The 21,724-nt window shown below is 41.7% G+C and overlaps 3 protein-coding genes across 3 annotated transcripts; 1 reads left to right on the top strand and 2 right to left on the bottom strand.

Annotated features, from left to right (window-relative positions):
* Positions 1-292: 292 nt before the first annotated feature.
* LOC103709782 (DNA-binding protein S1FA-like) lies at positions 293-11,294 on the top strand. The gene is made up of 3 exons (XM_088702385.2): positions 293-409; positions 608-671; positions 10,906-11,294. The coding sequence occupies exons 2-3, from the start codon at positions 645-647 to the stop codon at positions 11,119-11,121; spliced, it is 243 nt and encodes an 80-aa protein (XP_088558511.1). The 5' UTR covers positions 293-409; positions 608-644; the 3' UTR covers positions 11,122-11,294.
* On the bottom strand, positions 10,572-15,006 carry LOC103709772 (Peroxidase superfamily protein). The gene is made up of 5 exons (XM_008795275.6): positions 14,865-15,006; positions 14,057-14,205; positions 13,775-13,963; positions 12,814-12,979; positions 10,572-12,736 (listed from the first exon to the last, which is right to left on the bottom strand). The coding sequence occupies exons 1-5, from the start codon at positions 14,932-14,934 to the stop codon at positions 12,330-12,332; spliced, it is 981 nt and encodes a 326-aa protein (XP_008793497.3). The 5' UTR covers positions 14,935-15,006; the 3' UTR covers positions 10,572-12,329.
* Positions 15,007-16,511: 1,505 nt separating this feature from the next.
* LOC103709790 (cytochrome B561, amino-terminal protein) lies at positions 16,512-21,061 on the bottom strand. The gene is made up of 7 exons (XM_008795291.6): positions 20,197-21,061; positions 20,053-20,108; positions 19,085-19,965; positions 18,791-18,992; positions 18,431-18,613; positions 17,833-18,209; positions 16,512-16,991 (listed from the first exon to the last, which is right to left on the bottom strand). The coding sequence occupies exons 1-7, from the start codon at positions 20,382-20,384 to the stop codon at positions 16,851-16,853; spliced, it is 2,028 nt and encodes a 675-aa protein (XP_008793513.4). The 5' UTR covers positions 20,385-21,061; the 3' UTR covers positions 16,512-16,850.
* Positions 21,062-21,724: the final 663 nt, after the last annotated feature.

Genomic DNA, 21,724 nt, shown 5'->3' with positions numbered 1-21,724 from the left:
GTCCTCGAGGATGCTTTAAGCTCTCAACACTTGTCTTGTGAAGATGGAGTTCTTTTATGCTGCTCTGAGCTCTGCCCCTAAGGCTACCAGTTATATATATTTGGATAATATTACCATAGGCAAGTTTTGTGCAGGAACTAAAAGCGAGTCAGATTTACATGTCCATTTGAAACCATCAACTCAAAATTTTGGGCGAGTCAATATACATTTGCTACCCACGGATTCAAATTCAGGCACCAAGCATTGGACAGCATGGATACATTGGACCCGACCCGACCCGAACCGTCGGACCGTGTGCGAGTTGGACACGGTGTCCCGCCCACCGTATTAGCTCAATAAGTGGAGACCTGGAAATTTTGAAAACATCGAAGAAAGCACGCGTGCACTGGGGAGAGATCTGGTGCTAAAGGTTACTTCCTCTCCTTATTTTCCCGTCCATCATCTCTTTAGGTTTTTAATCCATCTTCATTCGAGGATCGGAGGACGTCCGGATCGCCGATTCTTTTTTCTTTATTTCGAGCTGGTTCTTTTGCGCTTTTTTTGACCTAATCTTTTCACGGAGTATTTACTGATTTCTGAAGAATTTTGTTTCCAAATCGGGTGGCAGCGAAGGGATCGAGGGCGGCGTGGTGGGATCTCGCGCCATGGGCGAGCAGTTCTCTGGTAGAGCGGTACGAGTGCTGATCTGCTTTCTTTCATTCTTTTCCTTATCTAAACTCTTCGCGTGGATCGATCCGTGCTCGATCTTGAGCCATCTTTTCCGATCCAGTTGTAATTCGTTATAAAGAATCCATGTTCTTTCATATTGTTCCTTCCAGAATGAGCTGTTGCCGTTCTAGAGCTGATCTAATTTAAAATTACCGAGATAAACTTTTTCTTTTCAAAAAAAAATAATCTACCATTAGATGATCGAAGCTTTCTTGACTTCGTCATATGGTTTTCGCACAAATTACTCCTGCATTTTCATCATCTTAACAGTAAAATTTAGACGTGGGACCCGTTTTAATTTCTCTTTTGCACCAATATATTCTCAATTGGCTCTCATTCCCATTGGTTATAGTCTAATCCTCTGTTTCACCTAGTTATTGTTAATCTTTACAGTTAATCATCGTTATTCTTCTGACCCTCTTGGCTAGATTGATCTTACCCATGCATTATTTTCCTCGAAGGTGTTGTCTTTAGCTATTTCAAGTTCTTTTTTTTAGCTGTCCTCTGCGGCTAAAGGTGGATTTTGTGGGACGGTATGCTCTGTCTACTTATTAATCATGTGCTTGCAATTTAAGGAAGTATTATGAATTTATTAATTTTAGAACTATTGGAATAGTTTGCAAGGTGCATTTCATTGGAGGTTTATCTTTTTACCCTCGTCATCATGTGCACATCATAGAGTTAAGTTTCTTGAGCGTTGCCCAGGTTGTGAATTGGTGCAGGCTTTTTTTTTCTTTGAACAGTCATTTTAGGCATTCAAGAATCTTCAAAACATCTAGACATCTCGAATATTTCTCTTGTGATGTGATTGCATGCATAATCATTGATTGGAACCTTCCCTGCTCATCTTCTTTCTTTATATAATTTCTCAAGGAACCAGCAGGACTCGCAGCAACAGCTAGTTAGGAAAAGGTTGTTGATGTACTATGTCCTTGCTGAATCTAATGATGTAAAATCTTTCTCTATGTTATCAAAATAATGAATCATAATCTTTTTTTTTTTCTTTTGAGAAATGAGGGAGAGCCAAAGCTCGACCTATGTTCATTAGGAGAACGAAGGAAAGTACATGAAGTCCTCCACAAAGTGAGGAATACAATACATAGGCTAACTTCTCAGAGTACTCATAAGGATATCCAATAGAAGTGAGAATCAGCTTGACACCCAATTGGGCTTAATCTGTTCCCAGCTTGCAAATGTCTCTAAAGCTTTTTCAAAGGTCTGTTGATGTGTGGATTCTTAGCCAAGGAAGATACAACTGTTCCTCTTGAGCCATAGAGTGCAGGTCTGGGCTAAAGTGAAAGAGTCCTAAACTAAGCCATAGACATCCAATTTTCTGTGTTTCCTCAGCTTCAGCCACACTGCTATTGGAGTCATTCTTCTTGGCCTTCTTAATTGGGTAGAGCCTCAACTAGATTCCAACATGTCATGCATAGTTGTAATAGGCTGCATCTTTTGTAATATGCTGATTTAATTTGATTTATCCATGGCCGTTCTCCATCAGATAAAAGTCTCCATGCCATTTAGAAAGGAGAGTTCTATTGAACTTGACTAGATTGAGGATGCCTAGTCCCCTTTCTTGCACACTACCTTCCAATTAACCAGAGTAGGGGTTAAAGAAGAAATAGGCTTGCCATACCATAAAAGGCTTCTTTGTCAACTTATGTATTTTAATCAAAATCCAAGGATATATAAAAGACAGGCAGGGCTATGAGGACCCAATTTACCAATGTGAGTTCCACCATTGATAGCAGTTGTCCCTTCCTATTTGCTAACTTTTGCTTGGACTTGTTTCGCAGTGGATATCACTTGGTTTTCGTGAGAGCATTGGGAGTTAGACGAAGACCTAAATAAATGATCGGGAAGGTTGTTGCAGGGCATCCCATGGCAGCAGCTAGTTGTTGTTCTCTTTCACGTTGCTGACCCATATAAAGCAGAGATCTCTTAGCAAAATTGATTTTCAATCCTGGTGCAAATTGGAAGCTCATTAGTATTAACTTCAGGTCGATGATCTGGGAGGTATCTGCTTCACAAAAAAGGATGTTGTCATCTGCATATTGGTGGTTGAGGATTCCTTCATTCTTGTGATCTAAGCCAAGGCCTTTAACATAACTAGATGTATTTTCTTTGTACAAAATCCTTGTAGGGATATCTGAACCTAGAATGAATAGATAGAGAGATAGTGGATCGCCTTGTCAAAGACCATTTCTATATTGAATCCAGTTTTCTGGTTCACCATTAGCAGGGATTGCAGTTTTATCAGAGTGGAGGATGGTAGAGATCGACCGGATCCACTTCAGTCCAAATCCTCTCTTTTATAAGGATGAATTCCCATTGGACCTTGTCGAAAGCCTTTTCAAAGTCAAGCTTACAAAGGACACCCTTGTTGTTATGACATTAGGCTACAACTCCATAGGCACTTAGATAATAGTTCGGTATGCATTGTTTCTTGATGAAGGCTGTTTGAGTCTAATCTATGAGTGTTGGCAAGAGGGATTGCAGTCTGAGCTATTTGGTAAACTGATCGGCCTGAACTCTGATAGGTGCTTGGCTACCTCCTTTGGAACCAGAGTAATTCGATCTATCTAGAGTTGGGCACTGGGCCGGGCCGCCCACGGTCCGGCACGGCCCGGCACGAAGCGGGCCGTGCCTGGCACGGCCCGCTAGCTACAGTACCGGGCCGTGCCTGGCACGGCCCATTTAAGGGGGCCGTGCTGGGTCACGGGTTTCTGGCTCGCGGGCCGAGCCCGGCACGGCCCGCTTCGGGCCTGGGCCGGCATGGCCCTCTCTTGGCCCGCGGGCCAAGCACGGCACGGCCCGTCTCCATAAAAATTAATGCTTCATAAATTTTTTTAATAAATTAATAAATATTGAAAACTAAGGATTTATTAATATAAAGCCACCTTAATGGTGGGGGGTTTGGCATAGACCCCTACCAGTTTATTAATTTAAATCAAAATGGTACATGAAGGGAGGTTTGGACCTTGGTCTGACCTCCAGAATACAATAAGAAAGGGCCGAGGTTTGGACCTTGGTCTGACCTCCAGAATACAATAAAAATGTACAATTATAAAAAATTAAGAAATCTTACAAATCATCAGTGATTCAGTGAATCAGTATTCACTCTTCAGTAGTGTTTGTATCATCATCATCAGAGGATGTTGTATTATGTCCACCTTTATCTTGAAGTCTTGCCTCAGCATCCAACCAATCTTTGAAGCAGAGAAGCATCTCCACCGTTTCGCCCGTCATCCTACTTCTCTTTTCGTCAAGAACACGCCGACCTGCACTAAAAGCGGATTCCGATGCTACCGTGGACATCGGCACAGCTAAAATATCGCGTGCAATTGCAGACATAACAGGATATTGATTTTTAACACTCTTCCACCAAGTTAATACATCTAGATTCTCTATTTGATTTTCATCATATGCAGACTGAAGATCATTTCGTAAATAAAATTCTAGTTCACTACTTAAAGATGAAGAAGATGAAGATAAACTTGAAGCATGTGTGTGTTTTCTCTGTGCAATGAATGAAAAAATAGATGACGAATGAGAACTACTAGAAGAAGAAATAGAGGTTTGTACGGAAAATCTAGATCCACGAATTTTTTCATCATATATAGCATAAATATCATAAAGAAGTTGTTTTACCTCATTTTTAGCAGGTTCAGGATCTTGATTCATATTTTCACAGTATGCATCAAGTAAAATTAGCACGCCATTTAATTTAACTCTAGGATCAAATACAGCAGCTAAGTTATGCATAGGACATATCTTGTCCCAATACTCATTCCATTTAGATTCCATTAGGTCAATAATAGGCATTAAAACATCATCATATCTATGTTCTGCAAATTTTTGACTAATTATATATGCTTGTTGTAAAAATGAACATGAAGTTGGATAATAAATACCAGAAAGAACATTGGTAGCATTATAAAAACTAAGCAAAAAATCTTCCAAAATTTTTCCTTTATTCCAATCAGTTTCAGTCAATGTAAAGCCTAATCCACGATCATTAATATATGCACTTAATAAGTTTTTATATGGGTATGCATCATGTATCATGCTATATGTTGAGTTCCAACGAGTAATTACATCAAGTTTAAATTTTTTAAAACGTTTACCATGATTTATACATAGTTCCTTAAATTCTTGAAGTCTTGATCTTGAAGCATGAATAAAAGAAACTGCATTTCTAATTTTTGAAATCACATCTTGAATCATGCCCATGCCAGCTTGAACAGAAAGATTTAAGATATGACATGCACATCTAATATGCAATAAATTTTCATCTAACATGGGATGCAATGAGTCTTTTAATAATGCAACAGCAGAATTATTATTAGATGCATTATCAAAAGTAATAGACATAATTTTATCATTAATATTATATGAACATGCAGTTTGATAAATGACATTTGAAATTTGTTGCCCAGAATGTGGAAAATCAAAAGCACGAAAAGCAAGAATACGTTTATTTAATTGCCAATCATTATCAATATAATGAGCAGTAATGGCAATAAAACAATTACTACCTACAGATGCTGACCAAATATCAGAAGTTAATGAAATTTTTACATTTAAAGTAGAAAGTGTTTCAATTAAACTTTGTCTCATTGCTAAAAAGTTAGTCATAGCTACTCTTCTAAATGTACGCCTACTAGTTCTTTTGTAAGCAGGTTGTAGGTTTAATTGAACATATTCTTCAAAATTAAAAGATTCACATAAACTAAAAGGTAATTCATCCTTAACTATCCATTTTACAAGTGCTTTTCTTTGATTTTCATGATTATATGCAAAATTACCTACAAGTAATCCCCCTTGTATATTAAGGGTACTTTGAGTTTGAGCATGAGAATCATGCATCCTATGACTCTCTTGATGTCTTTTTAAATGCCCTGTTCCCCCACTACTACTACAACTATAAAGTTTGGCACATTTTTTACATTTAGCTTTCCAGACTCCATCAACCATAACTCTATCAAATTCATTCCATACAGCACTAGTCCTCTTACGAGAAGAGGTTTGATCTTCACTCGGTTCACTAGTTCTAGAGGAACTAGGAACATGGGGTTGGGGATTAGTTTCTTCTCCCTCAGAAACAGGAGGAATGCCAAACTGACTTTCCTCAAAAGATGACATATCTAAATTGATGAATTCAAAAAATAAAAACTAACTACAAGGAGGAATTGAGTAGAGGGTCGGAGGGCAGAGGCAGAGCCGAGATTCTGAGCTTCCTCTTGTGCTCTCAACAGGAGTGACCTTCTCTTCTCAACAGGAACCTCCTCTTGTGTAGCACTTGAACACTTGCTAAATCCAAACTAAAAATTAAATTGCTAGAAGAGCACTTTAGAAGAGAGAAATAATAGTAGTAGAGAAGGAGAGAATAGTTGGTTTGGTGTGGTGAGAATGAGGGAGGAAAGGGCTATTTATAGAAGCCCAAATTTTTTTCCCAAAATACCCCTCAATTTAGCCGTTTTTGGACTGTTGGGAGGGGCAAATTTGGAAATTTCCCAAAATAGCCGTTGGAAACGGCTATTTTTCTCCCCCCTCTCCAGACGGGCCGTGCCTGGCACGGCCCGTCTCGTGCCGTGCCCGGCCCGGCCCGCCAATAGACGGGCCTGGGGCCGGGCCGGGCTTCCGTTCTGTGCTGAACGGGCCGTGCCCGGCACGGCCTGTTTAGACCTCGGGCCCGGTGGGCCTGGGCCGGGCCGGCCCGGCACGTCCCGATGCCCAAGTCTAGATCTATCTAGCTTTGCTGTTCCCTAGTGAACTTCTTGAAAGATTTTGAAGAGGCCCTCCTTTATTGTATCCCAAAAGATCTTGAGGAATGAGACAGGGTGTCCATATGGTCTTGGAGCCTTATCATTAGGTATGCTAAAGTTAGCCTTCTTGATTTCTTCTATAGTGAAAGGGGCTTCTAGTAAAGCTGATAGTTGGGAGCGATCTTCTAGAAGAGCATTCCAACCTTTTAACTCCATAACTAAGGTTGAGGAAGTGCCTATAATGTCTCTGAAGTAGTCAAGATGGCTTCCATTGACACTAGGTTGGAGGTTTCTATTTCATCCCAGGAGATTAAAGAGTTATACTTGAATGTCCTTCAAGCCATTGCCACCAGGTGAAAAAAAGGCCAATGTTTCTATCTCCTTCCTTCAACCGGTATACCCTTGATCTTTAGCATCGTAGAATCTCTTCCTGGTGTAAGATGCCCTTAAGTTTGGTATGTAGGGAGAGTCTATATTCCCTCTGATGACAGTTCAGATCAGCAATCTCCTCCAGTTTGTCCAATTCTTGAATCTTCTTGTGTAATTCAGCTTTCTCTCTTGTTATGTCTGCCATATTTGCATAGCCCACATCTGAAGGCTGCTCTCAGATTATACACTTTGGAAGACCAAGATTGCAGGCATTCGGGAATGAAGTGGCAATGGACCAAGCTGTTTTTACAAAGTCGTGGAAGCAAGACCTGTAGCCTAAAATTCTCAAATCAAAAAAGATGAGGGTGAGTAATAAGCTTGTTAGTTTCCAGGAGGATAGGGGCATGATCAGAGTAGGGGTTGGCTAAGGCTTTTAAAATAGTGGAAGGGAACAAGAAATCCCTATCTATGAGAGGAGAAACCTATCTAACTTGTTAAATGAAGGGTAGAGTCTCTTGTTGCACCAGGTATACAATCAGCCTTTTAGGGGAGGATCAAGAGTCAGGGTGGAACACATTAGGGTGGCAAAGGCTTTGGCTCTATCAGGCCTTTTGTTTCAACTAATACATGGGTTGCACTGAAGTTACCCTAGAAGCCATGGGAGGGTTACAAAGCTCTTAACCTCAAGCAGCTCTGACCAGAAGGGTCCTTTTAGATTGAGTGAATGGCCTATACACTACTATAAAGGCCCAGTTGCAGTTTCTTCTCAGGTCACAGTGGAAAACTGTAATGGTAAACATTTTGGTGAAAGAGGTTACACAGTTGAAGATTTTGCTATTCCAACTATGTAGGATCCCCCCAGCCAACAGCATCAAGGGAAGCTTGCTCTAAAGGATGATGTCCTTAACAACACACTTCTTCTCAGATTGCCCTAGCCCTCATATATTCCATGAAACAACTTTCAATTTTACATTAACATCAACACCCAAAGAACAGAAGAAATTGTCTTTTAACAAGCAATACTTAATACAAAACCCCAACCTTTACTGAGGTACTCAAAATGGAAGTCTTAATACAAATCCAAAAGATAAACATAACCATAGAGACATGGTTTATAGAGATGAAACAGCAAGCAGTAATTCTGGTATTTCCACCAAATGGCTTTCGTCAGGGGATTGGAGAGAGTATTGACTTTGATGGGCCACAGTGTGGATTCATGAGCTCCACCATATCTTCCACAGATGTGCCATTTCAGTAGAAATCCACAAGCAGCGCCAAAACTCTGCAGAGCATTAATTGATTCTAAAGCTTCAGGAGCTTCCTTGTTGGCCACTTGCTTCCCTTTGTCCTTCGCACTTGCCTTTTTGGTGATGGAGGCCGCTTTCCTTGCTGCCTTCTCAGTTCTTTACCCTGCAGTCTTTTCTTAGTTCTCACCCTTTTTCTTCATTCCATATTGGTTTTTTGTCACCCACATTTAATTCAGAGACCAGTAAGGTAACATTTTCAATTTCATCTGCAGAAGCATCTTCCAAGCAGGCAAAACCTTACGTGGGTTAGCCTGAACCAAATGTTGCTCATTCTCCTCCAAGGAAGGGGAGCGGGAATTACTGGGGATGACAAGGTTGATAGCAGCTAGCAGGCTAGGGGCAGTAGGGGCAAGAAAGTTATAGGTCTGCTTCATGATTGCAACTAGGTTAGGGTTATCAATAGAGAAAGCCGGGGGGGGGGGGGGGGGGGGGGGGGTAGAGCTTTAAAACAAGGCTAGGGTTTCCTTTACTTAAAACATGCTAGAGTTTGGGATTTGAATTAAAGCCATCCTTGAGGGCTCAACAGAGAGGTCAGCAGAGGGATTGGAGAAGGAAACTAGTTCAAAGGTAACGTTTTGATGGTAAGAAAGCTTTTTAAGAATATGCTTAATAGGTTTTTTAACCGGAATGGAAAATACCAAGGACTCATTAAAGCCCGACTGGGTAGTGCTGCTGGAGTTAGAGGAAGTGTTAGAGGGGCTATGGGTAGACTTGTGAGGGTTAGAGAGGCTATTTCTTCTAGAGCCTGAGGAGGAACTGCCTTGGCTAGGTATGTCTGGGTCCTGAGAAGATAAGAGTATCAAGCTCACTAGGGCCATTCCATTTCTAGTCTGAGCATTCATTAGATGACCTCAGAGGAGGAGCATCCAGGGCTTCCGAGTTGAAGCAAATGACATGCACTCTAACTCTATAAGAATAATCACCCAAAGTAACATCCATGGCTTCTGGAATATCTTCTAGATTAATCGCATAACAAGTAAAATAAGAGGAATCGAGATGGACCTTGGAGACACATGCTTCATATATCTCACGCACTAACCCAAAAGTGCTGACAATCTTCTCCATGAGGTTCTAATCCAGCATGTTCTGGGGAGATTATACTTCGATTGAAGGTAAGCCTAAAGAACTCAATAAATATTGTACCTTGATTTCTTAATGAGAAAAGGTATTTCCTGGAACTTGATGGCTTAGATGCTATTGCCAAGCTTCTTCATTTCCTAGTCCACATCATTTCTGTCTGTCCACATGACATGGCCACAGCAATCTGTTGCTCAGAGACGTCTTCCTGTGGCGACCCAATCGAGGTTTGCAGCAGCTGTCTTGTTGAGTTGGTCCACCTTGTTCACCATGTCCTGGGTTACAGGAAGGAAAGCAGCTGAGCATTGAACTCAGTTGGGGTGTGGAAAGGATAGTCTTCCATTCTGTTGGAGATAATGGTCCTAGAGGTGAGAGTAGGGGGTGAAAGATCAAGTGGAAGGAGCTAAACTTGGAGTTGAGGAAGCCTTTTTGAGGGGGCAATGGAGGGCAGGGCACCTAACTGCACAATGACCCACTCTGTATTTATAGTAGCATACGGTAGCATTTCTACGATTATTGCTCTTGTGACCTCTTCCTACACACCTGAACCATGTTCACAGCGAAATCTTGAATAATCATGTCCGTCAACTAGAATGGCCCACCAGCCTTTGGGAAATTGTTTGACGGTGTTGGGTTGGGAGAGGAGAGGGGGGGGGGGGGGGGGGGGGCGAGGGGAGGAGGAAGGGGAAAGTCAAAGGCAGTGGACGAAGGGAGGTGGGGCCAGAAGTATGGGACGGAGAGGACAGGAGATGGGGGAGGGAGATTGGTGGAGTGGAAATTGGTCAAGGGCAATGGTTTTGTTTTTTTTTTTTTTGGGGGGGGGGGGGGTGAATAGGGGGCAGAGGATAATACCATGGCAGTGGGGGGAGGGAGTAGGTGTGGTGGATAGGACAGGGGCAGAGGCGGAGGCCGGAGTGGAAGCGGAAGCCAATCTCAATCAAAATTCCTCTTGGCTAATAGATCTGACTTGAAATACAGCCATAATGAAAAACTCGATTGCAATATTTTATCAATGCCCATTTCTGCATGTATAGATGCTTTTAGTTTGGCTAGTTGATTGCTGACCACAATTTTCCATGTTATGCACATATCCATTTTTCATGAGAATGAGACTGCGTTATGGTGTTGTAAGCTAGAACACTGCTGAATCATTTTGCTTTACATCTAAAGGTTGTTTTCTGAATGGACAATATTAGTGGTGTTGAAGCCATTAGTTAATGTGCAATAACTCTTTGAATATTTCATGCTTTGAAGAACTTTGTTGCATTTTGGAAGTAACAGCTATGTCGAAGAAATTTCAGTATCATTTATGATTTTTTTTTGAATCTTCCCCTGATCTTACTGTGACTTTTAATTAAATTGGATATCTATACCTTTTTTTTTAATTGTCTTTTAGTTTCTGGTGAACCTTGTATGTAGTTAAGGAAATTTATTTTGAACCTTTGGTACCTTATCCTCATTGTTTTCTTTGTTTGATCTTCAGTCTTTCATATTCAAGTCTCATTTATCTGAGTGCTCTCTCTCTCAAAAAAAAAAAATACTGAGTAGTGGTTTATTTTTCATTTATTCAACAGTGAATTATAATTGTGGCTGCAGTTTGAATACTTCTATTTTTCTTGGTTCCTTCTACTAGTCCTTCAATTCTGTGATGAGATGGACATCATTCTTTTCAACAGGAAAATTTGGTCAGGGAGGAGGCAACAAAAGGGTTGAACCCAGGGCTGGTAGTCTTACTTGTGGTTGGTGGTCTTGTGCTGTTTTTCCTTGTCGGAAACTATGCACTCTACAGGTATGCAGAAAAGACCCTTCCACCAAAGAAGAAGAAACCTGTCTCCAAAAAGAAATTGAAGAGGGAAAGGCTTAAGCAAGGGGTCTCCGCTCCAGGAGAGTAGAAGTAGTGCCTACAAAACTAGCAAGAAATCTTGATCATAGTGCTGATTGTCAGTTTAGTTGTATGTCGAGGTCTAGTTCTTTGTTAAGCTTGGAAACCTCGAAAGTTTACCATTTGATTTGGTATAAGCTATATTTAGTTGGAAATTCAAGGTAGATTGGAGTTACTAAACAATTCCAGCTGGTGCTTGCTTGCTTGAATGCCATTATTATATGCTTGTTGCAATGCCACACCATTACCATCCTACTCTCCTACCCGCCCTCCTCCTCCTCCTCCTCCTCCTCCCCTCTTCTAATACGTTGGGAACACCATCACCAGTCTTTGAACCCTGGACCTGCATGGAATGTTACTTAGGCTCAGGCACATGCGCATGCAATTATAGTAATTTCTCTTTCATTATGAAAATATTCAGGTTACAGTATAGTACCAGTTTTTAGCTGGGGATCTCTTTCTAAGATCCGCAATATGTTTAATTGTTTATTGCTCTGCAATTGTCTATTACTACATCTTGATGTAAAGTTGAATAAAATATTTTTACACACATTAATCTCCCATTCTTAATGAAAATATTCAGGTTATATTATAGCCCCATCTCTTTAAGATATGCAATACATTTAATTGTTTATTGCTATGCATTACATTCAATTGTTTGTTGCTACATCTTGCTGTAAAATTGAACAGAATATTTTTATGGTTTTGAAGGGTGGAAGTAAATATTAGTCGACAATGAATGGCACGTTTTACTGTCCTGTGGCCACAGACTTGCTTAATATTCTGTTGGTATCTTTATTTTTCTGCTAGCATCCTTTTCTTTCTGTTTTTGGTGGAAGATGCCCATAGGCATTCTCCAGCCAAAAAGATGATACTGGAACCCCCCTATGTGGAGATGATTGGTATAACACACAATCTGCAGCTTCTTTGGTTGTGTACTGCAAGATCTCTATTCAAAGTGCACCATGTGAACGCATACTTTTATGTTCCATCAAAATCTACCTTTCTGTGTGGGTATTTAGTTCTACAACAATACACACTCACATTTTTATTTTCTTTGCATTGAATTTAAGTTGTTTGGATGTAATGCTTATCTTGTTGGCTGGTCTTTTTTATGCCCACAGTCATCTTATTTAGTTATCAAAATACAAGGTGATCGAACCTTCCATGAAAACTGTAAGAGGTAGCAGGTTTGCGGGCAGTTTGCAATGCCTCCCATCAATCAGCGTTGACAAACCGGCAGTCCTTTCTTATCTCACCTTGATCGATGGTCAGTGGATTGTTCTCTGATAGCAAGAGAAGTGCACCTGCAAACCGTTCATGGAAGTAGCTGTTATTAGCTGCCATCAGTTCCACAAAAGAAGAGGTTGTAGGATCAGAAGCGAGCTGCTGATCTATCAGCAACAGCCCCCTGTGCTTCAACAAGTTCTTGTAGTACATGTTGTCGATCACCATCGGCGTCTCTCGGTCGTTCCTTGAGTACGATACCTTCTTTGGATCCGGATTTGGTGTTGGACACCGGACTCGTAGGTATTCACCATACTCAGGAGCTATTGTGGGATCAATTGTGGGATAGAGTCTACCAACAAGGTTCACACAATGAACTCGGCCGACTGAATGTGCTCCTGAAACGAGGAGGGTAGCCTTTTATTGTTCTGAGGATGGAAGAATTGCTAGTTTTCTAATGGAGATGGTGTCATACCTAAAAGAGCCACTGTACCCTCTGTATCAATTCCTACTGACTGGAATCGTGAGAGAACCAGCGAGCTGGAGTCATTGTGATTAGGAATAGAGTCTTCCACCATTTCTACGTGGCTTTCCTTGCTATCTCTTCTTCCAGTTTTCATGGGAATGTATGGTCCTCCAAGCTGTTAAGAATTTTTTTGTGTACAGGGTTACATGATTAGTTGTTGACTCTCGAAAGAAATTGAGAAAATGCATCAAAACCTGGAAAGAATTAATAAATATGCAAAAATTATGTTTAGAAAGTGAAAAATTGGAACAGTAATAACCGCCGATCAATGGCTTCCTGACAAGTATGCCAGTGAGATGAGTTTTGGTTGTTGAATAAATCTTAGCATTTGTGAATTATCAAATAGCTTGTGGGTTGTTCCCGCCTTAGAAATTTTTTTTTCTTATTGAAAGGTTTTTATTGGAAAGCTGATGGATATATGATACTTAAAAAATTAGTTTTTACATATTTGGTTGACAATAAGAAAGTGACAAATTAAGAAGTAACTTATGTTTCATTTAGCATATACTTTTCTAGAAAACTATATAATATACCTGTTATATCTTTAATAAAGAAAAGTTCTTATTCTATTCTATTTAAAAGCTTAAGGGTACTTTTAGAAAAAAAATATTTCAATTTTCAGCTGTGGGAACATACTTTTTCCTGTCTCATATGGATTGTTTTTTTTCATATAATGTGAAAATGTTATTTTTATGGGCAAATTACTTTTCTCTCTTTTTTTAAAAAATTTCAAGCAAACATGAAATATTTTTCTATTTTTTTTATTGATCATATTTTTTGTTCTCCTCTTCCTACGAACCAAACGCATCTTAAGCTGTATCTGAAGGAAGATGTAACAGAAGGAAAACACTCAATAGCGAAACCATGGTTCATATAAGGCTGAGGTCACCAATCTAGAGTTTAAACATACCCAAAGAACACCTTCTCTTGCAGAGAGAGCAACGACATCAGCACAAGATACTGTATCAGGGCACTCCCTCTCGAGTGCGTCCTTAATCGTTGTGATGTACTTGAAGTTTCTCATGCCGAAGCTCCGCTGGGAGGTCTGCTCTGATATTATTGAGTTGGTCGTCTCCAATAGAAGCGAGGCATCACAGGACTGCATCATTAAACACAATACAAGTTTTGAAGAAGCTTCGAAATAAGAGAATGGCTGACGTTTCAATGAATACTAAGAGAAAAGGAATCTAACCTTGACCATGCAGTCATGGAAGAGATTTCTGACCCAAGAGATAGCAGTGTTGCCGTGTTTGTGGTACAGCTTCGCTACCTCTTCCTTGACTATGTCCTCAGCTCTTGGGCAGCTCTCTGAGTAGTAGTTTAGGCTCAGATCACCCTCCCCTGCAATACCATTACCTGATTTATTAGTATTAATTTGGATCCTTGCTTAATCCAAGGGATTAGAACCTCATGCTCCACCATTAGATGCCACGGTGAAGATGTGAGCATACAAAGTGACCCAAGACTGCAGTCACACCCCTTCATCAGATGGATCCTGCTACGAACGAGCTGCATCCTGTGATTCCATTTGGACTTCGGCATCCATGCATCGAATTCTAAACCAATGGCAGAGAGAAATTATATCCTATACTGCATGCACCACGTGGCCATACATGCAGCCAATCATTGTAAATCGTTTTTCTAAGAATGCACTGAGATGAGCGCTTGATGATTAGAGTTTATAGAAACAAGTGGCTGTGATTGGCTGATGCATAGCCATACGGTGCATGCTGTATTTGTATCTTTTCAGACCTGGTTGTAGCATTTCCTGCAATCAGGGTTTGTGGCAGGTGCTGAACGGGCCACGAGGTAGGAGTGCCCCTTGAGATTCGTGTGTATGACATCGTCAGCACCTGCCACGTATTCCGTTCAATATGAATTATGAATGAAATTCCTATGGTCAAGGCTGTAAAGGATCCCATAGCAGATTCGAGCACTCTTCATGAACATAAACACGCGAGCCGGTGATTTTTAGCAGTTGATATAAAAAGAAGCATTACCAAAGCTGGAGATGAGGCCGAGCAGGAAGGAAACCAGGAGGAGAGTAGCAAGCCCGCGTCTGAAGGCCATGCTGGGTTCTTGAGGGGATTGCGTGAGCCTCAGCCAGTTTCTACCCTCTTATAGGGAGGACGAAGTAATATGTAGACTTAATTAATAGGAATTCAATCAGACACGCTTCTGCTTCAAGTTTCAGCATACCCAATCTTCCGGATAGGAGTGGGATTTGAAAGCAACTCCTCTCCACTATCGACATTTACCTTTCCTTTTGTCCCATGTCCAGCTAAATTAGGCCAATCCACACAGAGATATGCTAGGTTCCACCTCACCCCTGTGCTCCACTTAATTGCAGGGCAACAAGCATTCGTGAAGGAAAGTCCGTGCGGGTGTGTATTTAGTCCCACATCGATTATTCGCTGGGTAGATATTGGGTACTTATACAAAATCAAAGAATCCAAATAAGATCTTCTAGCTAGTCATTTTGGATAAGGTCCTGAGTTGTTACAACATTAGAAAAAAATAATTAATTTGAGAATGAAAATGCACACATACCGCCATGCTTTAATCTACAGTAATGAACCTCCCATAGTCTAAAGGTTTTACCAACTCGATGAAATTAGTGGACGGCACTGAGTAGAGAGAATACATACCGACAACCACCACAATGGCACCACCATTTCAAAGCCAATGATTTGGGCAGGCACAATACGCAACAAAGAGATCGCCATCACGCGTGGAACAAATATGATAGCATAATCCAATCCAATCTAAACTGATACAGAAATTCAAATTGAAATTTAAGAAGCAAATATGGGGCTTGTTTGGTGGATGAGAATATTCAGACATTTTCTAATCTTTCCAGAATGCTTTCAATAAGCTGATGCATTGGTGCATAAAAAAGTCGCTCGCAGCCTCGCACTGCCGCAGGTTGCGCTGATATTAGTGGCAGACACCGAGCCCAGAGTTCCACACAATGCCTTTGAAATCAAAGCCCATAGGCATTTGTGGCAGATTATTAGCGGTGCAATAAACACTTGATTATACCAGCTGACTTTGTAAACTTGAACAAAGAACATAGAATGATTAAATGACTCTCTCTCTCACACACACACCCACCCACGCACGCACGCACAAATTTGATTAACAATTGATAATCAGTGTGATTTTACTATTTCAACGAATAAATTAATTGAAAACCAATGCTAGCTTTAAGAAGGAACATACTGCCCTTGAAAAAATTGCTGTCTAAGAAGCCTTTAAGCACTTGCTCAATATTTTACTAATTTACTAATAAGATTTTGCTTTTTTAGAATTTCTTTTTTTCTTTAATTTTCTGAGAGCACCACCTGCGCAATAATTAGTCAAGATCAAAATTTTGGGAATAGACAATCCAATAAGCGAATCTAAAAAGCATCTATTTTCCAAGTGGTGTGACTACTGGGGCAGGCCCAAATTCACTTCTTAATTTACCCAAGAGCCAAACCATAAATCTCTCTTTGATTTGCGATGCAAGGGGCAGTCCCATTTGCAACTTTCATGGGATACTGTCCTCCAACTCCATTTACTTTCTCCTGTGCCTCCATGAACTGCCTGTGCCAAAGTAGTGGTTATAGTGCTGCATAAAATTATAAATATACCCTCATATCATGTTGCTTGGTATTTTAATATGGCACATCACAAAATTAAGAACACCGAAACAAAGGTCCATTAGCAACCCAGTAGCTGTATGGTATTGATGGATGACAAATCCACCACAAAATCTACCATGAAAAGCATGTTGGTAAAATATGAAATATAGCTAGTAAACTAGGCAAGTACTTCTACATTCAGGAGACTAGGGCCCACGGAGTAATATCGGCACGGTGATGGCTAGCAAATTAGACCTTTGAAACTATGGTTCAAATCCATTTACACCTACTGACACTGAAATAACAACTTGCTGGAAAAACAAAAAGGTTTTACGAACAGCTAGTGCCTCAAAAATGCTTTCAGCTTTCTTCAGCAGAATCAAGAATTGGAAGGATATTAAAAGCTGAAGAACCAAGATGAACTCCTCTCACAATACCTCCATAGCCTTGCTTAATTTTGTGACAAAGGAGCAAAATAGCATCCCATAATGCTGTCCTTCCCTGGAAACATGGAAAAAGAAAAAGTAAGTAGAGCTGCTATGAGTATTTATGATACTGAAGTCACCAATCTACTGGTTTTCATCTACTGCTCGTATTTGAAAGGTTATTATCTACAAATCAGTCGTACGTGCAAGCTGCTTAATGAAACTGCAGCTCTGAAAGTCATTCTTTAATGAGAAAACTAATTAAAACAACTGAAGCACAAACAGGTTCATTAGAATTTTCAAATAGATATCCTTGAAAGATCAGATATTGTCCCTAGAAACAGAGCCACTGACTAGGTGGGAGCACAAGATGATGGTCCCTAGAGGTTTCCCTTTTTATTTTTTGATTGATAACTGAGAGAATCTGTGCATGAATGAAAATCACCCAATCCCACAGATAAGCTGATAGAGATAGCAACAAGCAATCTCCTGCAAAAATCATAGTGCCTAGTGCAGCATTCTTTAAACAAATTTACTAGCACAAGGAGAAACTTTTGCCTAATTAACAAGTTAGCCTGGAACAAAACAAGTAAGGTGTTAAGCAATGTGTCAGCTAATATTGACAGATCTTCTAAGCCTGTCAGTATCACTTACTGGACATGCTGCCAGCTAAGTTCAGATTTCTGCCACTGCATCACATAAACAAATTAATGTGCTTGCAAATAGTACTTCAAACAGATAAAAAGGGCAATCATTAAAACAATTTGCCAGGAAAAAGAATAAACCGCAGACAACTTGAAACAAAGAATATGCAGTTGATGTTGATGCAAGTGTTAGAAAGAGATATAATTAGCTAGAGTCATTCAAAGTTTATCAGACAACATTAAGCGATTAAACCCAAAAAAAACTGCACTTACCTGAAGAGAGAATTGCAGCTTCTTATCCCAATATAAAGCAAATATTGGAGGACTTTGCTTCCCAACTGCTAATATACAAGCTCCTGGGTGAATTACAGCTGGAATGCCTGAGATAACAGCCACATACTTCTCAGGAAACTTTTCTTTTGGAGGGAGAACTCCCAGGAACAAGGGATTCTTGCTAGACTGTGCACCAGAATAGGAGGTAGGATCAACATGCAACATCCATTTGGGATGCTCCAAGAAAGCGCAGAATAAGTACAACAACAAGTGAGAGTCAGTTGGTAGCTCGCTTGTCCACTTTTTGTCTGCTTTATCATAACCAACCCCATTCCCTGTATACTCGTAGTTCTTCAAGCATGTTCCTTCAGCAAGCTCTGCGACATGGCAGAAAATATATGCACAGTATTACTGCTGAATTCCAAGGTTTCAGTAAATAACTTAACTTATCGATAGGCATGCCATGATCATACTCTTGTGATTTATGTTGCTATGAAGTTACCAACATTTCTTGAAATACATATAAATTGTAAATGAGCATAAAGCAATATGCCAAAGCGTGTTTGCTTTAAATAATGGCAAGATGAAGTTAATCTACCTCGGACTCTTTGAACTGTGTAATCTGCACGTACGCTGCTCTGAGGCAGCAAGCCTTTAATCAGCTCTCCTTTCATCAGTGTGTTAAGCCTCTGGTGTTCGGTGATGGCATCCACACATGCCTGTATGACAGGTAGTAGAGGATTTGGTTGTGGCTGTTGTGCACCAGCTAAGGGTACCTGCGCTGAAAGTAGGAAAGATCCAAAAACAAATGCCTGAATCAACATATCAAACACAACCAAATGATAGGCATGCTAGCTCATTAGTGTTAACCAGAGATCCAAAAAAAAAAAAGAAAAAAAAGAAAGGAACAATGACCAAGCAACAAAAGACATGTAAGAGAAGCACAAAGGTAACTGACATATTGATTGATCTCTTGCTTGCAGAAGGATCGCACGTAATTGATGAAGCAGCCTATCCTCATCCAACGTGAATGTTGGCTGCCACTCTCTTGCACCCTCAATGGGAGATGTATTGATTGGCAGTGTAGCAGTCGGTGGTGTGCCACTTCCAACCTGACTGACCGTAATGGGAATGCCGACACTGGCTGCTGCTTGCATTACCTACAAATATTACAGAAACAAAATCAGCATTGGCGATTTGGAAAAGAAAGCAGATTAGCACATATCCATTTGACTAAAACAAACACCAAAACCTGAATGTGGCTTGTCTCGATCTTTTCGAGCAATGGGTTCACCAGATTCGAAGAAAACCACTGCCTGAGACGATCCCGCCACCACTCAATCTGCGGGTAGACCCCCAAACTCTCAAATGCCTCGACTGCCTGTTCCATCGACATGGGAGGGTGCAGCTCCCCCTCTCCCTTCTTCGGGGGCGTCGTGTACTTCTGGTGGGAACCAGGGGACATCCTGACAGGCCTCAAGGGTGTGCTCCTCGTGGCACCTGAAGCAGTCGCTGAGGTGGCCACAGACCCAGGGCTTGCAATACCGAAACCCCGAATGGTAGGCGATGGTGTCGCTGCCGCCTTTATCGCCGACTCTGTGATCTTTTCGTCTACATCTGCTAGGAACTGCTCCAGCATTGCCTCCGTCTGTATCCCCTTTGCACTGCCTGAGCTCTGCCGCGACCATGGAGTTCCAGGAGAGGCGGTGTACTGCGAAAGTGAGGCAGAGGGTGATATGGGCGACACTGCCAGCTTCTTGCCACCGCCGGAGCTCTGTGCATCAGACCCAATTCGGGACGGTCGAGAAGGGGCATAGCTGAACGCCGATTTCCGGATGGGGACGAGGGGTTCGGAGGATGGGACGGGCCGGGACTTAGGGGGCTTCTTGACGGGCTCGGCATCTACAGTCGCTTCAGTGGGTTTCGGCTTCAAGCCTAAAAGCCCCAGCTGGCGCTCGGTCAGGAGGCTCTTCTGCTCCTTCGGTTTCTTCGAAGGGGATGCAGCTGATAAAGAACGAGCGGCGACACCCAGGGCGTTCTTTGTGTTGCGGAGTGACAGTGCCCTGATAAGGGCCGATAGAGTCGCCACGAACACCAGGCCGACTGCAGCTTCCAAGACCTTGGTAAGGAGTTCTGAGGCACACATTCGAAAGAGTAGAAATTCTTACAAACATCTGGAGAGCAATAAACAGAAATAGCATAAAGATGAAGAGAGCTTACGAGCTGTTCTGAAGGAAACGTGGATCCGTGTCAAGCTCTTGACGAGGCTATCTTCCCTGAGGAAGATGGCAGAAAGAAATGGGTGACATTATTATGAAAGAAAGAGAGAGAGAGAGAGAGAGGAGGATGGAGGAAAAACCAAACCTGGAGGTGATGGAGAGGAGGGAGAGGGCGGAGGCGAGGAAGGAGGAGGAGATGAGAAGGAGGGCGGAAGCGGAGGGCTGGAGGCTGCGGGCGGTGAGGGCGGCGGCGAAGTTGGGGTTCTGGTACACAGAGAACTTGGCCTTGGGGCCTTGAGAAGGACGAGGAGGGCTCCTGTTCGCGCCTTCCATGCCTCCTCTCGCGCGCGGCTGGGGCGGAATCGGGGCTCGGATTGGAAGCGGTGGCCGCAATGTCGTCACTTCACAGTGGGTGGGTTGCAGTCGTAGGGTGTAGCTAAGAGAGGGAGGGTCATTCTCGTTCCCATCTCCATCGCCGTTATCGCCGCCCAAATTGAAATTTTAAAGGTGCCGTGGCGGGCAGCCCTTCTGTTGGGCTGCTTGGCGAGAGAATCTGGGCGCGGTCTGGCTGCGAAAAATGGCACTTTTTTTTTTTCAATTTTATACAGCGACAGCTCACATCAGTCCCAACCAATAAAATCAGAAAAAAAAATGTATGACGAAAAAAAACAGACTCGAAATTGTTTTAGAAAATCTTTTTCAAATGATGTGTAGGATGGAAGGTGACCCGCACTATTTACTTTCCAATAAATATGAGATGTTCTCAACTCTGTTCCAAAAGTCGGCTCATCAAAAATACGTCGCTCTCTGGCTGCGACGAGTTTAGTATAATAATTTCTGATCACAAAGCCCACATCTTCTTTATCGCCATCCTAAATATTTACTATTGTCAAAATGACACTTTTCACTACAGAACCCATCAATAGGTCCACTACCATCAGTTTGATAATTTTTTCTTCCACCCGGCTCTCAAGACACTCGAACCCTTAACCCCGTTGCATATAAACAACATCCCACATCTACCAACTAGTGATTGATCAACATAAAACATTATATAAATATATGCATACATACGAGAAATCTAGACAAGAAGCCAAGATCCTGAGCTGGCCCACCATAGACACAATTTCGCCATTCGTGGCCCAATCACGGCCCGGTCGTATTAGCATGCAAGATTACGCACATGCATATGGATAGGATTTTTCGCACCCAAACAAATGAAACGATGTAGCTGATGCAAGTACGTTTGACGTAACAGAGTAGAAAAGATGTCACATGATATGAACCTGCTCTCGCAGGGACTTAATAAAGCATTATTGATAGCTCCCAGCGTCTAATGTCCACATATCATCCTCCTAAACAGAGAACCGAGCACGTCATTCCCCTCCGCTCGCCAAAATCCGAATCCTCCGTCCCAGAAACTCGTCCGGGAGGAAGATTAAAGCAAACACCCGTCGAGACAAGTTTCCTTCGCAGGAGAGATGATGCTGTGGCCTCCTCGATGGTTCCGCGCTTCCGGACCGACAGCATCATCTCCCCGGCGAGGGTAACCTGGCCAGAGGCGCAGTATACACCCTCTCTTCTAGGTCGTTACTTTCCACTCTCCTTCAGAATTCTGCGTCTTAGACTACTGTAATGCTTGCTGCTGTTAGGTATTCTCTCTTTTACCTGAG

Source organism: Phoenix dactylifera, chromosome 8, assembly GCF_051530095.1.
Source record: "Phoenix dactylifera cultivar Ajwa chromosome 8, Ajwa_hap1_PhDact_Kaust_v1.1, whole genome shotgun sequence".
In the NCBI taxonomy this organism is placed as follows: domain Eukaryota; kingdom Viridiplantae; phylum Streptophyta; class Magnoliopsida; order Arecales; family Arecaceae; genus Phoenix; species Phoenix dactylifera.
Note: the sequence above shows the minus strand (reverse complement) of the source record. Positions and strands in the feature narration are given on the sequence as shown.

Excerpts from the sequence above, each read along its gene's own strand:
- LOC103709782 (XM_088702385.2), top strand. The coding sequence starts at position 645 with ATGGGCGAGCAGTTCTCTGGTAGAGCG. Across the intron at positions 672-10,905 it reads AGCAGTTCTCTGGTAGAGCG|GAAAATTTGGTCAGGGAGGA; the intron begins GTACGAGTGCTG and ends TCTTTTCAACAG.
- LOC103709772 (XM_008795275.6), bottom strand. The coding sequence starts at position 14,934 with ATGGCCTTCAGACGCGGGCTTGCTACTCTCCTCCTGGTTTCCTTCCTG. Across the intron at positions 14,206-14,864 it reads CGGCCTCATCTCCAGCTTTG|GGGAGGGTGATCTGAGCCTA; the intron begins GTAATGCTTCTT and ends ATGGTATTGCAG. Across the intron at positions 13,964-14,056 it reads TCCATGACTGCATGGTCAAG|TCCTGTGATGCCTCGCTTCT; the intron begins GTTAGATTCCTT and ends TTAATGATGCAG.
- LOC103709790 (XM_008795291.6), bottom strand. The coding sequence starts at position 20,384 with ATGGAAGGCGCGAACAGGAGCCCTCCTCGTCCTTCTCAAGGCCCCAAG. Across the intron at positions 20,109-20,196 it reads CTCCTCTCCATCACCTCCAG|GGAAGATAGCCTCGTCAAGA; the intron begins GTTTGGTTTTTC and ends CATCTTCCTCAG. Across the intron at positions 18,210-18,430 it reads CACAGTTCAAAGAGTCCGAG|AGCTTGCTGAAGGAACATGC; the intron begins GTAGATTAACTT and ends GCCATGTCGCAG.